At 51.2% G+C, this 19,734-nt stretch overlaps 1 protein-coding gene across 1 annotated transcript in view; it reads right to left on the reverse strand.

Annotated features, from left to right (window-relative positions):
* LOC105507349 (chromosome unknown open reading frame, human C1orf127) overlaps positions 1 to 19,734 on the reverse strand; it is a 30,854-nt gene that overhangs the window by 5,656 nt on the left and 5,464 nt on the right. Inside the window, exons 2-9 of the mRNA XM_011935799.1 lie at positions 18,454 to 18,579; positions 14,533 to 14,657; positions 12,329 to 12,472; positions 6,719 to 6,757; positions 5,621 to 5,758; positions 5,028 to 5,112; positions 3,337 to 3,533; positions 2,374 to 2,497 (exon numbers count right to left, since the gene is read on the reverse strand). Coding sequence (XP_011791189.1) covers positions 2,374 to 2,497; positions 3,337 to 3,533; positions 5,028 to 5,112; positions 5,621 to 5,758; positions 6,719 to 6,757; positions 12,329 to 12,472; positions 14,533 to 14,657; positions 18,454 to 18,526 — 925 coding nt within the window. The 5' untranslated portion in view covers positions 18,527 to 18,579. The remainder of the gene's footprint in view (positions 1 to 2,373; positions 2,498 to 3,336; positions 3,534 to 5,027; positions 5,113 to 5,620; positions 5,759 to 6,718; positions 6,758 to 12,328; positions 12,473 to 14,532; positions 14,658 to 18,453; positions 18,580 to 19,734) is intronic.

Raw genomic sequence — 19,734 nt, forward strand, 5'->3', positions numbered from 1 at the left:
CAGGATGGTCTCGATCTCCTGACCTCGTGATCCACCCGTCTCGGCCTCCCAAAGTGCTGGGATTACAGGCTTGAGCCACCGCGCCCAGCCTCCAGCATATATTAATAGTCCAACACATTAGTCACATATTTACAAAAGAAAAATGTTATCTGTGTAAAATATTTTTTTTAATTCCTGGTGAAAATTCAAGCCAACAAGCATTTATGAAGTGCTTACCGAGGGTAAGGCGGTAAGATAAGACCCGTCAAGAATAAGAAGCCGAACAGGGCACAGCCCCTGATCTCAGGAATTCATACTAGAGGGAGAGACAGGAGCGTGCACCAATAACTATAATAAGAATAGAAAGACCTCGAAGCTGCAGGGAAGCTGCAGGGGAGGTGCAGGGGAGGTGCAGGGGAGGTGCAGGCAAGCTGCAGGGAAGCTGCAGGGGAGGTGCAGGGGAGGTGTGCTGGGAACCGGGGAGGGGAGAGATTCATTCTGGTTGCTGATGTTAAATTAACAAAATGAGGAAGAGAACATTCTTTCCCCGTGTAAATCTTTCCAGAGAGGCCAATAAAACTCTTCCTAAAATGTTTCTATTGCTGTTGCTGATCTATTTTTATGCTGTATTCCGTATCTTCCTATCAAGGACCTGCCCTCTCATCAAAACCCAGGATAAAGATCATTTACTCTCTGACATCTCTCCTGAGTCCACCTGCCCTCATAATTCTCTGGGAATTTCTTTTTTGTTGTTTTGTTTTTGTTTTTGTTTCTGTTTTGAGACAAGTCTTGCTCTGTTGCCCAGGCTGGAATGCAGTGGCACAATCTCAGCTCACTGCAACCTCCACCTCCCAGGTGCAAGCGATTCTCCTGCCTCAGCCTCCCAAGTAGCTGAGATTACAGATGTGCACCACCATGCCTAGCTAATTTTTGTATTTTTAGGAGAGACAGGGTTTTGCCATGTTGGCCAGGCTGATCTCAAACTCCTGGCCTCAAGTGATCCTCCCACCTTTGCCTCCCAAAGTGCTGGGATTACAGGCGTGAGCCACTGTGTCCGGCCTTTCTCTGGGCATTTCTTATCTCCCCTTCCAGACTGAACGCTGCTTGAGAGCAAGAACCGAATCCAGCAGCCTCTTTTCCCACCTAAGCCTTGCATGGGGCCGCATACACCGCGACTGCTTAGTGAGTATCTGTTGGATAAAGTTCTAGCCCTCCCTTTCCAAGATTAATGTCATCACTGCAGCAAACTGTTAAAATAAAAACAGCCGAAATGTGTAAAAATTTTCAAGAACCAGCAGCCTCTATTCCCACCTAAGCCTTGCATGGGGCCGCATACACTGCGACTGCTTAGTGAATATCTGTTGGATAAAGTTCTAGCCCTCCCTTTCCAAACTTACTGTCATCACTGCAGCAAACTGTTAAAATAAAAACAGCCGAAATGTGTAAAAATTTTCAAGAAACATTTCCATTTTTAGCAGACTGTCAGAACTCACCCCCCATCCCGCCTTTTTCTTTGTTTCTAATTCTGAATTTGGGGCTAGCTGTGGTAGGCAGTCCCCCTTTTAATCTTTAAATATAGTTCTGAACATAATTACATTTTTGTGCAGCACCGAAACATCATATCCTCGTGACGGGCAAACTTGCACTATTAACATCTGAGTTAAATCTCCTTCGCGTCTGTCTTTGATTGAGGACAGTTAGGAAGTAAAAGATGAAAGTGATCGACATCGTTTGTGAATTATGTGCATTTCCTTGTGCTGTATTTCAATGGGTTTTGCTCCTGGTGGTTTTGCACGTGTGAATACCAGGTTGTCCGTTAGCAGAGCTTTCTCCAAAAACCCCATCCCAGCATCCTGGCATGAAGACATACACCAAGTTTAAAAGAAGGTTCCTCTTGAGCTGAGAAACAAGTTGCATCATGTTGTGCTCTTTGCCAAGGACACTGATCTGTCTACCAAGTGACCCGAGGAACTGGAGCCCACGCAGAGAGAGTGGATAAATGGAAATAGCTCCTCTTGCTGTTTCAATCCTCAAAACAGGTACTGGTACGCCTATTTTCCAGATGGGAAAACTGAGGCTCAACATGGTTAGGTAACTCATTGAGGTTGTGCAGTTCGCTAGGAAAGGGATGCAACCCCATCTGCCTCCCCTGTCCCCTCCCTGGCAGATTCCAGGGCCAGGAACCACATCACCACTCAGTTCTCATGACACTGTTGTTCTCCTGCCAGTTCCAGCCAGTATGTCTGACACCTCACTTACCTTGTAGGTGTGGGACCTGTGCGGTCCAGGGAGTGAAACATTGTCACAGAAGAAAGAACCCCAGGGCCAAGGAAAGAGGGTTTGTTCAGTGTATACCGGTTACCAGCAGTCACACCCTCATGGTGCCTCACTCACCTACACACTGGAAGAAGCTCTCCACCGTCCAGAGGACTGGGGCGGCCATCTCAGCAAATTGCAGGCTCAGGTCTACCCTATAGAAAGCTTGTGTTCCCAGGGTTCCTCCGACTTCTTGGCATCGCTGTGAGGCCACAAGAAATTAGTTTTACATTGGCTGGGCACAGTGGTTCATGCCTGTAATACCAGCACTTTGGGAGGCTGAGGCAGGCAGATCACGAGGTCAGGGGATCGAGACCATCTGGCTAACACAGTGAAACCCCATCTCTACTAAAAATACAAAAAATTAGCTGGGCGTGGTGGCAGGTGCCTGTAGCCCCAGTTACTCGGGAGGCTGAAGCAGGAGAATCGCTTGAATCCAGGAGGAGGAGGTTACAGTGAGCCAAGATCATGCCGCTGCACTCCAGCCTGGGTGACAGAGCGAGACTCCATCGAGAGAGAGAGAGAGAGAGGGAAAGAAAGAAAGAAATTAGTTGCACGTGGCAGGGGGCATCCTATGCCCTGTGGCTGTCCCCTGATGGGGCTACCTTGGTAAGAGTATGGGCCTGAGGGGCATACATGGTGAAGTCCACTTTCAGCCAGTGCCACAGATCTACTCTCCATGTTTCTTTCTTTTTTACTTTTATTTTTTGAGACAGGGTCTCACTCCCATTGCCTAGGCAGGAGTGCAATGGCACAATCACAGCTCATTGCAGCCTCAACCCACTAAGCTCAAGCAATGCTCCCACCTCATTTTTTAATTTTTTTGTAGCAATGGGGTATCACTATGTTTCTCAGGCCAGTTTTGAACTCCTGGACTCAAGTGACTCTCCCGCCTCGGCTTCCTAAAGTGCTGGGATTACAGGCATGAGCCAGTGTAACCAGCCTATCCTTCATGTTTCTGACCGCACATGGCATTGGTGAACAAAGGAGAAGGGCCTCAGGAAGAGAAGGGGCAAGACAGAGATGCCACCGGATATTCACCTGGACCTGGAGCACCCCGGCTGCTGGGATGCTGACCACAACAAAGTCCTTGTTCTCAGTCACCATAAAGATGTTGGACTGTTGGACTCGGAGGAATCTGAGGCTCAGGGTTTCCTCAATGTAGGAACCTCTTTTGACTAGACCCAGTCTCTGCTTGGGGATGTGAACTAAGACCTCCGACTCTGGCTGGAATGACACTGGAATGGGAAGGACACAGGACACAGAAAAAGACACACTTTGCAGGCTCGTGGACAAATGAAGTGGTGGTGGGCCTTCGCCCGGGGCCACACCTGTGGCCAGCACAGCACACTTCCCCAGTCAGTGACAGCAAGTTACTTGGTGTCCCGGTATCACTGCCTGGGCTGAAACTTAGCTGCACAGATGAAGAAGAGAAGAAAAAAAGACCATCCCCAAACACCTGACGGACCTCGCCACTCTGGAAAGGTCCGTCTGCATCCTGATGGAAGCAGATGCCATCAGGGAAGCTGCAGAAATGGCTCTACTGAGACTGTCTTCAGCTTCGGTGACCTAGTCCAGTGCCCCTTCCATTTCCAAAGCAGCTCTTAAGTAATACAGCTCCTAGGCCGGGCACGGTGGTTTACACCTGTAATCCCAGCACTTTGGGAGGCCAAGGTGGGTGGATTACCTGAAGTCAGGATTTCAAGAACAGCCTGGCTTACGTGGTGAAACCCCATCTCTACTAAAAACACAAAACATTAGCCGGGCGTGCTGGTAGAAGCCTGTAATCGCAGCTACTTGGGAGGCTGAGGCAGGAGAATCGCTTGAACCCTGGAGGTAGAGGTTACAATGAGCCGAGATCGCGCCACTGCACTCCCGCCTGGGCAACAAGAGCGAAACTCCATCTCAAAAAAAAGAAAGAAATACAGCTCCTATCAGTTGTTTACACTTTAGCAAGAATTTCACTGTGTCAGGCTCTTGGGGGAACATTTCAAGCCAGTTCTGCAGCTGCTAATGGAAGCATCTGCCTTTACATAAAGGGATTTGAAACATTGTGAACAGGGAAAGAGATGTTTCGGGGCTCATCACGGTCACCGCCAATGCCTGAAAATCCCCAGAAACTCAGTCCATGATAAAATTCTATACAAATGGAAAGTCTAAACTGCCTCTAATCTACCTACATAGGATGAAGCCTTTGATCCACCTAACGTTGCACACCAAGTTCTTTGAATTTAAATTCCCCGGAGGTAGGAAGTGGTCTTCCAGATTCCAGATCTCTTTATCTGACATAAGACCCAGGGCAGCGGTGTCACTCCAGGCTGAACAAAACAGTTATCATATACATGGCCTAGATCAGAGGTCCCCACTGCCCTCAGATCACGGAGCCCTGGAGGGTCTGACCAGGCTGCACGCTCTCTCCTGTCTCTGTTCTCAGAGCCCCTGGAGCCAGCTTGGGTGCTCCCAAGAGTCTGCAGACCCCAAGTCTGCAGGTCTGTAGTAGATGATTTTACTTTTCATTCACCCCACATAACACCTCTACTCCACACATCTTCCAGCAAAAGCAAACTTCTTTTTGTCCCAAGCATTTCAGAAATGCATAGCCAAGGTTGAGACTGAGGAGAAGAGAAGTGGGATGAGACAGAGGGGATTAAGGTGCCCAGAGGAGGGAGAAAACAGAGACGACAATGTGATGAAGTCGGAAAGGTGGACATTAGGGGCACTCCTGGTCTTACCGGGTGGGCAAGCAGCTTCTAAAGAATAGGCATGGTGACCGCTCACCAGCCATAGTGGCAGGAGCTCAGCAGAGGTGTTCAGCACCTGGGGAGGGAGGAAGGTCCCCACTGAGGTCTCCAAAACTGCTCCTTCCAGACGCAAACTCCCACTACAGGGGCCCCCTCTCCCACCTTCAAACTAGTCTCTGAACTAAAGCCCCAAGTGTTACAAAGCCCAGGTCAGGGACTATTGCGCCGATGCAACCAGGAAATATTATTTAGCTGAGATATTTTTAGCAGGAAGCGAGCTCAGAGCAAATGTCATGTGAGCCGTCTTCTCTTACACGGCAACTTTGGGCTATTTAAAGAGATGGTAATTACGCTCCTGCCACCATGATCAGGACGAGCTGAATGCATGATTGCAGGAGCCCCTCATCTGCAGAGCGGAGCACTTCACGCTAATGGGGACCAATTTTCGAAGGCGCCTGCCTAAATCTGTCCAGTCTCGCAGGTGGACATTTGACTCGTCACCGGAGGGATGGCAACCTGTTCTTCTGGGTGCTATGCCCCAGAGGCCCCCCACCGCCTGGCAGGGCCTGCCGCCCACCACTGACCTCCCACCTCTGAAGAAGTCCTTGTCTCGGGCTTTGGACGGTGACAGTGGTGGCATTGATGTCCACATACAGTCCCATCAGGCTGGCGTCTTCAAGAGAAGCCACCAGCTCCCCTCGAAGGGACAGCAGCCATGGAGTCTGGAGAAACAGGACACGTTCACAAACCATGTGGCCAGAGAGGCACGGTCACTAGGAGTCATGGAGAAGGGACACTTGAGGGGTTACCTAGGAAGGTAACAGGGTCACAGGGAGGATGGGCTAGGCCAGGAGGCAGGACGGCAGGCCACTCGGGGAGGAGAGTCAACCAGACGCTAGCACGCTCATACTTTAGGGGAGGAGGTCCCTTGCAGGGGTGCTTGGCACACAGTAGGTGTACAACGCAGCTGAAAGAACGAACACACAGTTACCCCTAACAGCAATGCCAACCAGTCGGCCCCTGTGCCGCCCTGGCTGGGCACAACTGGAGTCCTGTCCTTGGCTCTGTTTGCCACCCTTTAGTGGGACATGGGAATGAAGGCCTTGAATAAAGGTGAGGGCCAGATGTGGGGAGAGGGGTAGGGAAGGGTCCCTAGCTCCCATCTCAGGAAGACTGGCAGGAGGACGTCAGGAAGACTTGGGGAGGTCAAGCTCACTGACCCCAAATACTCAAAGGGATGTGAAATGGAGAAGAGGGACTGGCTGCTTCCAGGAGGCTTCGGGAAACACTGCAAGGACTAGCAGAAGGAAAATTTGGGAAGCACCTGTGCAATGTGGAACAAGCTCCTTACAAAGGAACAAGCTCCCTGTCAATGGAGACTTGGCAGAGAGAATCTTAGCACGGGAAGGACCTTAGAGTCTTCCAACCCAGTCTCCCACCCAAAGCTGGGGTCCCCTCTTCTAGGTTCTTCTCAGATGGCCTCAGGCCTCTGCCTGGAGGGCACCAGCGGGAGCTTCAAACTTCGGCTGGCAAGACCTGGTCCCTGAAGAGTCCGTACCATCCACTACACTCTCCAGAGGACAAGCAAACTCAAAAGCTGCGTCCGAGCATTCCGAGCACCCACCAGGCCTGGCAGAAACTTCCAGAGAGTTGCTCCTGCTACTCCAACGGGGCCCACTTACCTGTCTATTGTCGCTCCGCAGGGGCAGGGGCCGGGAGACCTGCAGAGACAAAGAGGAAGCAATGTCTCCTGCAAGCAGTGAGCAAAGGTGAGCAAACATCCCTGCCTGTGCCCATCAGCGCCGGCAATTACCCCAGCAGGAGGCGGGTGAGAGAGCTGTGCCACCGGCTTGTTTGCTCATTAAGACAAGAAAATCATTTATGTTCTGGGACTCGAGTGTCAACAGACGCAGGGAAATGTCGCTGCCTCAGCTGCCACCCTGGGCCTGGCCAAGGGGGCAGCTGGGGTCCTGGGCGCAGCTGGTGAGGCCAAGAGCGGGTGTGCATGGGGCCAACGCTGCTCAGAGCCCACTTCCATGGGGGCTGTTTCCTAGGCCTCTTGTCTTGTTTTTTCCCCTAGATCCCAATTTCTTCCTCGCGCTTTTTCTTTCCACTTTGGATCCAACTAGCAGACGTAGAGAGTGAGGGCTTCTACAGGCCCAGAGAGTACACCTGTGCCCCCCAGTGGCACCATTCTTAGAGGGTCCAACCATCCCAGTTCCCCAGGACTGGGGAGGTTCCCCTGATGTGGGGTTTTCAGTGCTAAAACTGAGACAGGCAAACCGAGACAGTGGTTTCTCGTACCACGCCTGAGTCTCATGGCCATTGCGTAGGGTGGCAACATTCTCCCGTTTCACAGACCAGAGCCCAAGGTGATGGCGTGGGCAAGGGACCTTCCCCAAAACCCCTCTGCAGCCAGTGCCACCCCACCCAGGCGCTCTCTCAAGTCTCTCTACTTTCTCCGACTGCCCCTTTGCCTTTGCATCAGACTTGGCCAGGGAGGTTGTGGCACTGGACAGAGTCACAGACCAGCAGAGGGTCCCTCAGAGATCATCAGACCCCCTCTCCTACCCAATACAGAATGGGGAGACTGGGGCCAGAGCGGACTGATTCATCTTGACAACTCCCCAACTCAAGGCTACCCACCTCTTCTCCCCAGGGACAGACAGGGGCTTCCAGAAGCAGAAAGGAGTGGGTGGGGCCAGGAAGAGGCCCCCCACCACCATGCAGCCTCCCCACTTGCCTAGGTCAGCTGTTCCTTGGCCCCAGAGAGCCCATGTCGGCAGCAGGCTCAGGCGGCCCACAGGGAGCCCCTTGGGTGAGCCCTGTGATGGCCTTGCTTTTAGGGGATGCTGTCTTCCCTTGGGGAGCAAAGCAGGAGAAATGGAGAAGATGTCCACAAGGTCTGGCAGGAGAATGAAGAGGATGCGGCAATTCCCTGACACCACCCAAAGTTGCACCATGGAGCCCCAGCCCATCCCCCCTGCTGAACCGGAAGGAAGGCGGAGGCCCCCAGAGGCCAGACTGTAAAAAGGAGAGAAGCAATTCTGCTAAAGGAAGGAAGGGAAGGCCAGGCACAGTGGTTCATGTCTGGAATCCCAGCACTTTGGGAGGCTGAGGTGGGTGGATCACCTGAGCTCAGGAGTTCGAGACCAGCCTGGGCAACATGGTGAAACCCCATCTTCACTAAAAATACAAAAAAAAAGAAAGAAAGAAAATTAGCCAGGAGTGGTGGCAGACACCTGTAGTCCCAGCTACTCAGGAGGCTGAGGCACGAGGTTCACTTGAACCCAGGAGGCAGAAGTTGCAGTAAGCTGAGATTGTCCCATTCACTCCAGCCTGGGCGACTCTGGCCAGAATGAGACTCTGTCTCCAAAAAAATTACAAAAAGGAAGAAGGGTAAATGTGACAAGTGCACAGCCAAAATGCACCGTGCCCTTTAAGTCGCCATGAGGAGGCTATATTTAGGGCCCGTGGACATTCTGCAGGAGCTCGGGCAGCCTTCACTGGGAGTAATCGCTAATCACTGCATTGAGTTTACGGGTGCCCCTGGGCACACTTAACCCAGGGCAATGAATAGTTATTGCGCGGCCTCCCGCTCGGGGCCTGTGGGCACACTTAAGCAAGCTCGCAGATCACTGCGAGCAGGGCACGGCTCGGGTACACCCTTGGGCACCCTGTGCCATCAGCGGGGAGAGGCAGAGTATTAAATATCTATGTGCCCTGTGCCCACAGCTGCATTTAGCCAAGGGCAAGGCCGGTGAAACGGCTTTAATTAAAACTTAATGCAAGTTCAAGGTGCAGCCACGGAAGTGGTGGCTGCAGAAGTCACCAGGAATGAATCAGTCAATTCGATGAGGTTCTCAGATGGGGGAAGGGGTTGGAGGGGAGGCGGGGGCAGCAGAGACCCGCCTCTGTTCCTCGTGTTCTGCCCACCTCTGTGCAGCTCTGTTCAGGGATGCAGAGCACCCCTCCCCCGACCCGCTCCCACACCTTGGTCAGTGAAGGATGCCGGGGACTGGGGCATTGGGGCATCTGGGCTTCAAGGGCAGGACGATGGAGACCAAGCGGGCGACCCAGTCGGGAGTCGTTTCTGCTTTTCTGAGCGATTCGCCCCAGTATCGGGTGATGCCGGCAACACCGTCCCCCTGGCGGCGGCTTCCAGAATCTCAGGCCCAGTGCAGAGGGAGCAGTGACCAGCCCCGGAATGTCAAACAGGTGCCCTGGCAGCCCTGCTTGGGGATCCCTGGGTGGGGCCCCACAATTCTTAGGTGTACCAACACCGGCTTTGGTGTGGCCACTCTGAGTCCTTAATAAAGGCAGGTGGGCAGAGGAAGACCCCCCCGCTCAGACCCTTCTCCTTCAGGTGAATAAGCAAAGCAGCTTTAGAGTCCAACAGGGCAGTGAGCCGGGCTGAGCGGAGATGAGCCCAGGTCTTCTGAGCTGGGCTGGTGCAGGGGCCCTTCCCACCACAGCACACTCATTTTTGAAGTTCAGATCAGATAAGAAGAAAGCGATAAGCTCTTCCTGGGGCAAGTCACGCCTTGGTCATATCTGTTCCCTCAGCACCAGCACAGGGCTGGGTATACAATAGATGCTCAATAAATGCTTGTTGGGGCCAGGCGTGGCAGTTCACGCCTGTAATCCTAGCATTTGGGGAGGCCAAGGCAGGTGGATCGGTTGAGGTCAGGAGTTCGAGACCAACCTGGACAACATGGTGAAACCCCATCTCTACTAAAAATACAAAAAAATCAACCGGGCGTGGTGGCGCATGCCCGTGATTCCATGAGAATCGCTTGAACCGAGGAGGCAGAGGTTACAGTGAGCCAAGATCACACCACTGTACGTCAGCCTGGGCAACAGAGCGAGACTCTGTCTCAAAATAAATAAATAAATAAATGCTTGCTTGTTGGATAAATGTTGTTTGTCATCAGCAGCCTTTTCACTCCAACCTCCTCCTCTGAGTTCTGACTTCCTCTCCTTTCTCTTCCTCCTTCCTTCCTCCTCCTTCTCACAGGCAGAAGATGCCCAACCAAATCCCTCAAGCCAAATCCAGCACTTTATTTGAGCTGCGCAGTGCCTACAAAGTTAAAGTGACTTGGCCGGGTGCAGTGTGGCTCACACCTGTAATCCTTGCACTTTGGGAGGCCGAGGTGGGTGGATCACTTGAGGTCAGGAGTTCTAGACCAGCCTGGCCAACATGGTGAAACCCCGTCTCTACCAAAAATATAAAAAATTAGGCTGGGTGCGGTGGCTCACGTCTGTAATCCCAGCACTTTGGGAGGCCAAGGTGGGCGGATCACAAGGTCAGGAAATCGAGACCGTCCTGGCTAACACAGTGAAACCCCATCTCTACCAAAAATACAAAAAATTAGACAGGCGTGGTGGCGGGTGCCTGTAGTCCCAGCTACTTGGGAGGCTGAGGCAGGAGAACTGTGTGAACCCAGGAGGTGGAGCTTGCAGTGAGCCGAGATTGCGCCACTGCACTCCAGCCTGGGTGACAGAGTGAGACTCCGTCTCAAAGAAAAAAAAAAAAAATTAGCCGAGTTTGGTGATGCATGCCTGTAATTCCAGCTACTCGTGAGGCCGAGGCAGGAGAATCACTTGAACCCAGGAGGCGAAAGTTGCAGTGAGCCGAGATCATGCCACTGCACTCCAGCCTGGGTGACAGAACGAGACTCCGTCTCAAAAAAAAAAAAAAAATGAAAGTGAACTTTTTTAAATTAGAGGATTTCACATACAATTATAGATTTCCAGTTTATCTTGAAATGTTGGAAAATCTGGCAAAATGGGGCTGGAGTGGAGTCCAGCCTCAGCTCCCTCTGTAGGGGGCCAGGATTGCAGGTTGTGCCTGTTCCAGCATGCCCCAGCCCCTACCATGTGGCCTGGCTCAAAGCCCAGCTCTGTTGCTACCAGCTGGCAAGTCTCCTAATCTCTCTCTGCTTAGTTCTCTCACCTGCAGAATGGGGATCAATATAGAACCAACTACACAGAATCACTGTGAAGGTGAGATGAGTTAATATTTGCAAAGTGAGTAGAATGGTGCCCAGCACAGAATGAGCCATATATAAGTGTTTGCTGGGCCAGGCATAGTGGCCCACGCCTATAATCCCAGGGCTTTGAGAGGCCAAGGTGAGAGGATCGCTTGAAGTCAGGAGTTTGAGACCAGCCTGGGCAACACAGTGAGTCTCCATCTCTACAAAAAAATTTAAACATTAGCTGGGTATGGTGTTATACGCCTATAGTCCCAGCTACTCGGGAGGCTGAAGTGGGAGGATCCCTTAAGCTCAGGAGGTCAAGGCTGCAGTGAGCCTGCATGACAGAGCAAGATCCTGTCTCTTTAAAAAAACAGGCTGGGTGCAGTGGCTCACACCTGTAATCCCAGCACTTTGGGAGGCTGGGGCGGGTGGATCATTTGAGGTCAGGAGTTCGAGACCAGCCTGGCCAACTTGGTGAAACTCCGTCTCTACTAAAAATACAAAATTTGCCAGGCATGGTGGCACACACCTGTAATTCCAGCTACTTGGGAGGCTGAGGCAGGAGAATCGCTTGAACCTGGGAGGCAGAGGTTGCAGAGAGCATCTGGCCACTGCACTCCAGCCCGGGCGACAGAGCGAGACTCCACCTCAAAAAACAAACAAAAACAAAAAAACAAAAAACAAAACAACAACAACAACAACAACAGCTGACTAAATGAAGGAATGAGTAAAATTCTTTACTGCCTCCTCTTCAGTCCAGCATGCTCATTTCTGTGACGGGTTTGGTCCCTATAGATGTTTGGGTTTCTAGCCCTCCCCACTCCCATCCAAATCTTGTTTAGCTTACAGAGGTGCCCCGCTGATGAGAGCTAGAGAGAAACTTGAATTCAAGGAGCGCACATGGCCATGAAAGAGCTCACAATTGGATCTGGGGCTCAACCTTTCAACTAGCCAATTTTTTCAATCCAGAGAGAAAGGACACAAAGATGCAATTTTGCAGCTTTGGTGATAACCCAAGTGACCCCCTGAGCCAGCCAAGATGGGAAATCCAGAACCCCTGGTCAGACAGCTTTAATTTCCCCCTCCCCTCCCATCTCACCCCTCCTTGCTCAGAACCAAACCCAGGAGACTTAGCACCCAGCCAGTACCCAGGGATGTCTAGAAGAACGATGCCATACTGCATCTGCAGCTACCACCTGTCTCTCTGGGCCACATTCTGCAGTGCAGGGGCCTAGGCCACCTGCCTTGGCCTTTAGAGAGATGCCCAGCCTGGGAGGCCCCTCTGCCACCTCCCAGACCCTCGGAACCCATTACCTGGATGAACATGGGCCCACAGCGGACGCTTTCCTGGCCCAGTCTTGACCTTAGCATTGGACACTTCATTATGTATCGATCACTCCGCTCCAACCTTGTCACCCCTTTCTGAAATATTCTGATTTCCAGCCTGTAATTTGCTTTCTGGAAGTAGGGCAAAATTCATGTGTGCAAATGAGAGAGGAAAATATAGTTAGTAGGCTGCAATTATAGGTCAGTCCCTGTTCACAGCAAATAGGATACCATGAACCTGCTAGAAGGTGGGCTTGTGGAAGAGGGATGGGAAATGAAACCACGGTCGACAGCAACTCAGAGCCTGGGTCTGGCTCTGGAAGCTCAGCCCCTACCAAGGAAGCCCTCCAGGCCAGGGAACATTTGTGGGTTTTGGGAAGGTCAAACCTAGTCAGACAGAATAAGAACTTGCATCCCAATGTCCCTTGACAGTTGACAAACACACTTTATCTCCTTTGACGCCCACCAATGTCTCATAAGGCTGGGCTGTTTTTTGTTTTTGAGATAGAGTCTCACTCAGTCACCTAGGCTGGAGCGGAGTGGTGCGATCTCCGCTCCCTGCAACCTCCACCTCCCAGGTTCAAGCGATTCTTGTGCCTCAGCCTCCCAAATAGCTGGAATTACAGGCATACGCCATCATGCCCATCTAATTTTTCTATTTTTAGTAGAGACAGGGTTTCACCATGTTGGCCAGGCTGGTCTCAAACTCCTGGCCTCAAGTGATCCGCTCATCTTGGCCTCCCAAAGTACTGGGATTACAGGCGTGAGCCACCAAGCCCGGCCAAGGCTGGGCTTACGAGACAAAAAATTCTCATTTTACAGATGAGGCAGTTGAGGCTTAGAGAAGGTAAATGACTAAGCCATGCTGAGACTAGACGCGAGAGCTGGTCTAGCTCATTCCAGTACAAGGCAGACTTCAAAGATGTCAAACCAATGTGTCCCTCCATCCCTCCCAGACTGCCCTCATTCAGCCACACAAGAAGAACCCAAGTCTGAGCTCTGCGGTGGGGCCTGAGAAGGGCAGGTATTGACGGGGCTGTCAGAGAAGGGTGACCACAGAGAGGAAGAGAAAGAGGAGGAGCAGGGTAGTTCCCAGAATTCCTTCCCCCACTCCAGACCACCGACCCACTCGGGAAAAACTCTGGGCTGGGTCAAGGAAGGGAGCACAAAGAAATGGAAAGGGGAAGTGGAGGTGAGGAGAAGACAAGAAAAAAAAACTGTGAGCCAATCTGTGGGGCTGGTCGTCCCCTTGCAGGACCCCTGGCATGAAATTTAAGTAACAAGAATGCTGGCACTGAGGCTCATTCCCACCATCTCAACACATTGGGACACCGAGGTGGGAGGATGGCTTGAGCCTGGGAATTCCAGACCAGCCTGGGCAACATGGTGAAACCCCATCTTCTACAAAAAGTACAAAAATTATCTGGGCATAGCGGTGCATGCCTGTAGTCCCAGCTACTCTGGGGGCCGAGGTGGGTGGATCACTTGAGGTCAGAAGCTCAAGACCAGCCTGGCCAACAGGGTGAAACCCCGTCTTACCAAGTAGTCCCAGCTACTTGGGAAGCTGAGGCAGGGGAATCACTTGAACCTGGGAGGTGGAAATTGCAGTGAGCCAAGATTGCCTCACTGCACTCCAGCCTGGGCAAGAGAGCAAGGCTCCATCTCAAAAAACAGAAAGGAAAAAAAATACAAAAATATCTTACTTCTGTAAATTTTAGAATCACGTGGTCTCGTGAGCCCATAACCTGCCTGTGCAAGTAAGGGCTGTCAGTCAGCCTTTGCAACTCCTCAGCACCATTTATTCACTTCGTTAAGCACTTACTGAGTACCTACTGTGTGCCAGGCCTTGAGGCAAGCCTGTGGGTGTGACTGCCTCACCCCAGAGACTCCAGGTCCAGCAGGAGATGGTGTGTCAGTGGGCACATTGTGAGTCAGTGTTGGCAATGATAGAAGCAGGTCCACTGCACAGAGAAGGGGGGATTCTCAGGAGGACTGCCTGGACGAGGCAGCATCTGAGTTGGGCGGCCTTTTGATATCTATGCCCATAAACTCCATGAAGGCAGAGATTTCTGGTCTCCCTCAGCTCAGTTTCTACAGAGGAATAATGGTGCAGTGTCTCCTTACTTGACATCTGAGCTCAGGCTTAGCTCCTTAAATCTCCCTTAAAAAAAAAAAAAATTTCCCAAACCCACCTCTTTCTGCACAAAGCAGGCCGAGTATTGAACTCGAAAAAAGAAGTCACCATCTGAAGCCGGATGCAGGAAGTAGCCACATTTAGCAAGAGAAGAATCCAGGTGGTTAGGGGCCCTCCAGGTGCCTGGAATGAGAAAGGGACAGAAACGTGGGTTGAGCCTGTGGAGGTGGCTTCTCTGGCAGGGTCAGAAATATCAGACTCACAGGTAGAAACTGCTCTGCCTGGAAGCTTCTTACCTGGAGGGGATAAAAATAGCAGTAATTTTTAAAAGTCTGAAAAGGCATATACCAACAGGAAAGCCTGATGGTTCTTCAATCAAGGTGTATCCAGCATCCGACCCCGTCTCCCCACACGAATCCTCAGCTTGTGTCACTGCTGCTGCCTCCTCCCATGTCCCCCAGCTTCCTCCTTCGCCCCTGTTGTGAATATTCCATGCAGCAGTCTGCAGGATCCTGTTCAAAATGTAGGCAGATTGTGTCTCTCCTCTGCTCAGACCTCTTCACTGCCAGCCAGGTGTGGTGGCTCACACTTGTAATCCCAGCACTTTGGAAGGCTGAGGTGGGCGGATCACCTGAGCTCAGGAGTTTGAGACCAGCCTGGCCAACATGGCGAAACCCCATCTCTACTAAAATTACAAAAATTAGCCAGGTGTGGTGGCACACGCCTGTAATTCCAGCTACTTGGGAGGTTGAGGCACGAGAATGACTTGAACCTGGAAGGCGGAGGCTGCAGTGAGCCAAGATTGTGCCACTGCACTCCAGCCTGTGTGATGGAGTGAGACACTGTCCCAGAAAAAAAAAAAAAAAAAAAAATGAAAAACTCCATTGAGTAAAAAAACAAAACCCTTGAAAGCCTCACGTGACTTGCCCTCAGCTCTCTGACCCTTTTTCCCACTTCTCTTCCCCTCCCTCCCTCTGCTCCAACCACACCAGACCCACTGCTATTTCTCAATCATCCCAGGCCCACTCCTGCCTCAGGGCCTTTGCACTGGCTGTGCCCTCTGCCTGGAACTCTCTTCTCCCAGATATCCGCATGGCTGACTCCCCTACCTCCTTTCAGTCCTTGTGCAAATATCGCCTTCTCCATGAAGCCCACCCTAACTACCCACTTAACACTCCCCCATCCTGCCTCCTTCACCCTTTTCTGCACAGTCATTGTCTTCTAACCCACTGTCTTACTGGCTTATTTGTTATGTTGATTGTTTATTGCCGTCTAGTCAAATGTCAGCTCCGTCTAGTCAAATGTCAGCTCCGGCTGGCTCACGCCTGTAATCCCAGCACTTTGGGAGGCTGAGGCGGGCGGATCATGAGGTCAGGAGATCGAGACCATCCTGGCTAACACAGTGAAACCCTGTCTCTACTAAAAATACAAAAAATTAGCCGGGCGTGGTGGCGGGCACCTGTAGTCCCAGCTACTCGGGAGGCTGAGGCAGGAGAATGGCGTGAACCCGGGAGGTGGAGCTTGCAGTGAGCGGAGATCGTGGCACTGCACTCCAACCTGGGCAACAGAGCGAGACTCCATCTCAAAAAAAAAAAACAAGTCAGCTCCATGTGGCTACGGGTATTTGTCTGTTTTGTTCATTGCTGCATCTTTAGTGCCTCAAGTTATTTCTGGCACACAGAAGGTTCTCAATAAATAGTTGTTGAATGGGGCCGGGCACGGTGGCTCACACCTGTAATCGCTGCACTTTGGGAGGCTGAGGTGAGTGGATCACTTGAGGCCAGGAGTTCAAGACCAGTCTGGCCAACATGGTGAAACCCTGTCTCTACTAAAAATACAAAAAAATTAGCTGGGAGTGGTGGCAGGCACCTGTAGTCTCAGCTACTCGGGAGGCTGAGGCAGGAGAATCACTTGAACCTAGGTAGCAGAGGTTGCAGTGAGCCAAGGTCACACCACTGCACTCCAGCCTGGGCAACAAAGTGAGACTCTGTCTCAAAAAAATAAATAAATAGAAATAAAAATACAAAAATTCGTTTGGCACGGTGGGGGCCACCTGTAGTCCCAGCTACTCCAGAGGCTGAAGCAGAAGAATTGCTTGAACCCGGGGGACAGAGGTTGCAGTGAGCTGAGATTGCATCACTGCACTCCAGCCTGGGCAACAAAGTGAGACTCCGTCTCAAAAAATAAATAAATAAATAAATAAGTAGTTGTTGAATGAGTGAAAAATAAAGGGGGCTATCTCTGGGTAGAGGGATTATAAGCAGTTTTGATTATCTCTTTTGGATTGCCTCTAGTTTCTGTGATTATCTTGTATTGCTTTTGTCATGATTATTTTTAAAGCATTTTTAAATCTCACAGTTTCACTTTCAAACGCTTGACTCGATTGTGCATTTGACGGGAGATGAATACGCTATTCCAGAAAACAGCTCCGGCAGCCTTTCTACATGGGATTCTCTGGTGACATGCTTTCCTTTCCAAAGCACGCAGCTTCCACCGCTATCTTTAGCAAGAGATCAAGGCCGTGCCTCTGGCGGAGGAAGGCTGTGAAAGGTAGCTCGCTGGGGAAATAAAGTGTCTGAGCTGGATGTGCAAATTGACCTGGATCATTTTAGTTTTGCATTCACGTTTGCACTTTGTAAATATTTGCCTGGCACCCTGCTGCTCACACCTGCTTGCTGTCCCCTCAAGTTTATGGAAGGCAGCAGGCACCATCATTCCTCCATCCCCACCTGGCGCTGCCGCGCGAAATGAAAACTCTCCCTCAAAAGCTACAGGTGGCTCTGACAGCGCCTAAAACTAATGGCCTGTGGCTGGCCGCTGTGACTAATTCTCTGATTATTGGCTTTATGATTTTACGCTTAAAACTTCTTTATAATAACACACAGAAATGTTTAATGGGCTCTATCCAGAGCCATAAAAATTACTTATTGAACAAGCGTTTTAAAACTATTAATCTATTGTTTTCCATTAATAATGGCTCTCCAAAGAACAGGCGACAGCTTAATGTATCCACAGCTTTTCTCCTGGAAAAGTGGCCTTTTAATACACAAATATCTCTCCCAAGGCCTCCTGGGCTGGCTGGCCAATGGGTGGTTGGCCCTCCCAGGTCAGATTTAGGCCCTACTGGTCCCAGAAGGTGCTTTAGGAATTTCCAGAATGAGCAGGGTCTCTGGGAGGTTTTCCTAGACTTCTGGAGAGATTGGAAAGCCTCCCTCCTCAATATCTATTATTCTGTGCAAAAGAGAGGAGGAACCTGGGGGCTTGCTTTGCAGCCACTGAGATGGAGAGCATGGAGGGAAGCAAGCTGTTCGCTCCTCTCTCTACTTGTGTTCCTTCCAGAAGGTTCCAGGTACCCTGATGCCATCCAACACTTGCCTACTTCTTCTGTTGGAAAGCTCATGGCAGAAAGGTTTCTGGAAGTGACACTATACCCTTGTTTTTTGCTATTTTAGGTGCGCTCTTCCCCCACCAAGCATGTGACGGCCTCCCATTTTGTGTGAGAATCACCCCTTTAGTCTCACTTCCACTTTTGCAGAGTGATTTCGATTTTGGAGCATATCGGCACCAGATGGGCGCTTCTTCCAGGGCTTTGGGCCACTTGTTCATTCAACAAATATTTATTGGGACTCTTCTAAGCACGAGGCAGTGTTCTCGGTTCTGAAGACGCAGCTGTAAACAAAAAGCATGTGGGCCGTGCCCTCACAGCGCAGCCTTCTTTTGGGAAGAGGGGTGCAGATCACAAGCTTGGGAACAATGGCAGGAGATCAACTTACTAATGAGGAGTGCCAGGATTATGACTGGGGTGGGCATGGACGACTTTAGAGAGCCTGGAAGGGCTGCAGGGGGAGGTAGCCTTTGAGGAGAGATTTGAATGATGCCCAGGAACCTGCAAGAGCCATGGGGGAGGAGCAATGCAGGCAGGGGAAGGCAACACAAAAGCCCCAGCAAAGACCCCGCCCAGCCACCAACTGCCTCTTACCTGGCAAGTGCAAGGTCCTGGCCAGCCACAGCCTCAGCCCCTCCACGTGGCTCCTCGGGATCCACAGGGTCATGTAGTCTGAGAAACACTCGACTGTGTCTGTCCAACAAGAAGATGCTTCCGAGAAGGAAGGAAGGAAGGAAGGAAGGAAGGAAGGAAGGAAGGAAGGAAGGGAGGGAGGGAGGGAGGGAAGGAAGGAAGGAAGGAAGGAAGGAAGGAAGGAAGAGAGGGAGGGAAGGAAGGAAGGAAGGAAGGAAGGAAGGAAGAGAGGGAGGGAGGGAGGGAAGGAAGGAAGGAGGAAGGAAGAAAGGAAGGAAAGAAGGGGGAAGGAAGAAGGAAGGGAGGGAGGGAGGGAAGGAAAGAGCTCCCCTCGGCCTGGCTTCAATGGAATAGTCAGGAAAGGGCATATAGGGGTCGTACTGTCCTAACAGAGTGACCCTTTACTCCATACAGAGGTCACAGTTCACAGAATGTCCAAGGAAGAAGAACCTGTTGGGGAGGTCCTCAAATTCCAGCCTGCAGGCTGGGCACGGTGGCTCGCACCTGTAATCTCAACATTTTGGGAGACCGAGGTGGGTGGATGGATCAGTTGAGGCCAGGAGTTCAAGACCAGCCTAGCCAACACAGTAAAACTCCATCTCTAGTAAAAAATATAAAAATTAGCTGGGCGTGATGGTGCATGCCTGTAATCGCAGCTACTCAGGAGGCTGAGGCAGGAGAATTGCTTGAACCTGGGAGACAGAGGTTGTAGTGAGCCGAGATCATGACACTGCACTCCAGCCTGGGTGACAGAGCGAAACTCTTGACTCAAAAAAAAAAAAAAAGAAAAGAAAAAGAAAGCAAAAAAGCATTCCAGCATGCTACAAGTAACTTGGGCACTTGTTAAAATACAGATTCATAGGTCTAAGGCGGGGTCTGAGATTCAACAGTTCTACCAAATTCCCAAGTGATGGCTGCTGGTCCAGGGACAACACTTTGAGTAGCAAAGTCTTGGAGGTCATTAAATCTAAACTTCATTGTATAGGGGGAGACAGGGAGCAATGTGACTTCATGGTACATGTGTGAGTACCCGCCAGCATGGTGGCTCACACCTGTAATCCCAGCACTTTGGGAGGCTGAGGTGAGCAGATCGCTTAAGCTCAGAAGTTTGAGACCAGCCTGGGCAACAGCAAGAAAAAAAAATTCGGCCGGGCACAGTAGCTCAAGCCTGTAATCCCAGCACTTTGGGAGGCCAAGACGGGCGGATCACGAGGTCAGGAGATCGAGACCATCCTGGCTAAC

Source organism: Colobus angolensis, unplaced genomic scaffold, assembly GCF_000951035.1.
Source record: "Colobus angolensis palliatus isolate OR3802 unplaced genomic scaffold, Cang.pa_1.0 Scaffold149, whole genome shotgun sequence".
Classification (NCBI taxonomy): Eukaryota; Metazoa; Chordata; class Mammalia; order Primates; family Cercopithecidae; genus Colobus; species Colobus angolensis.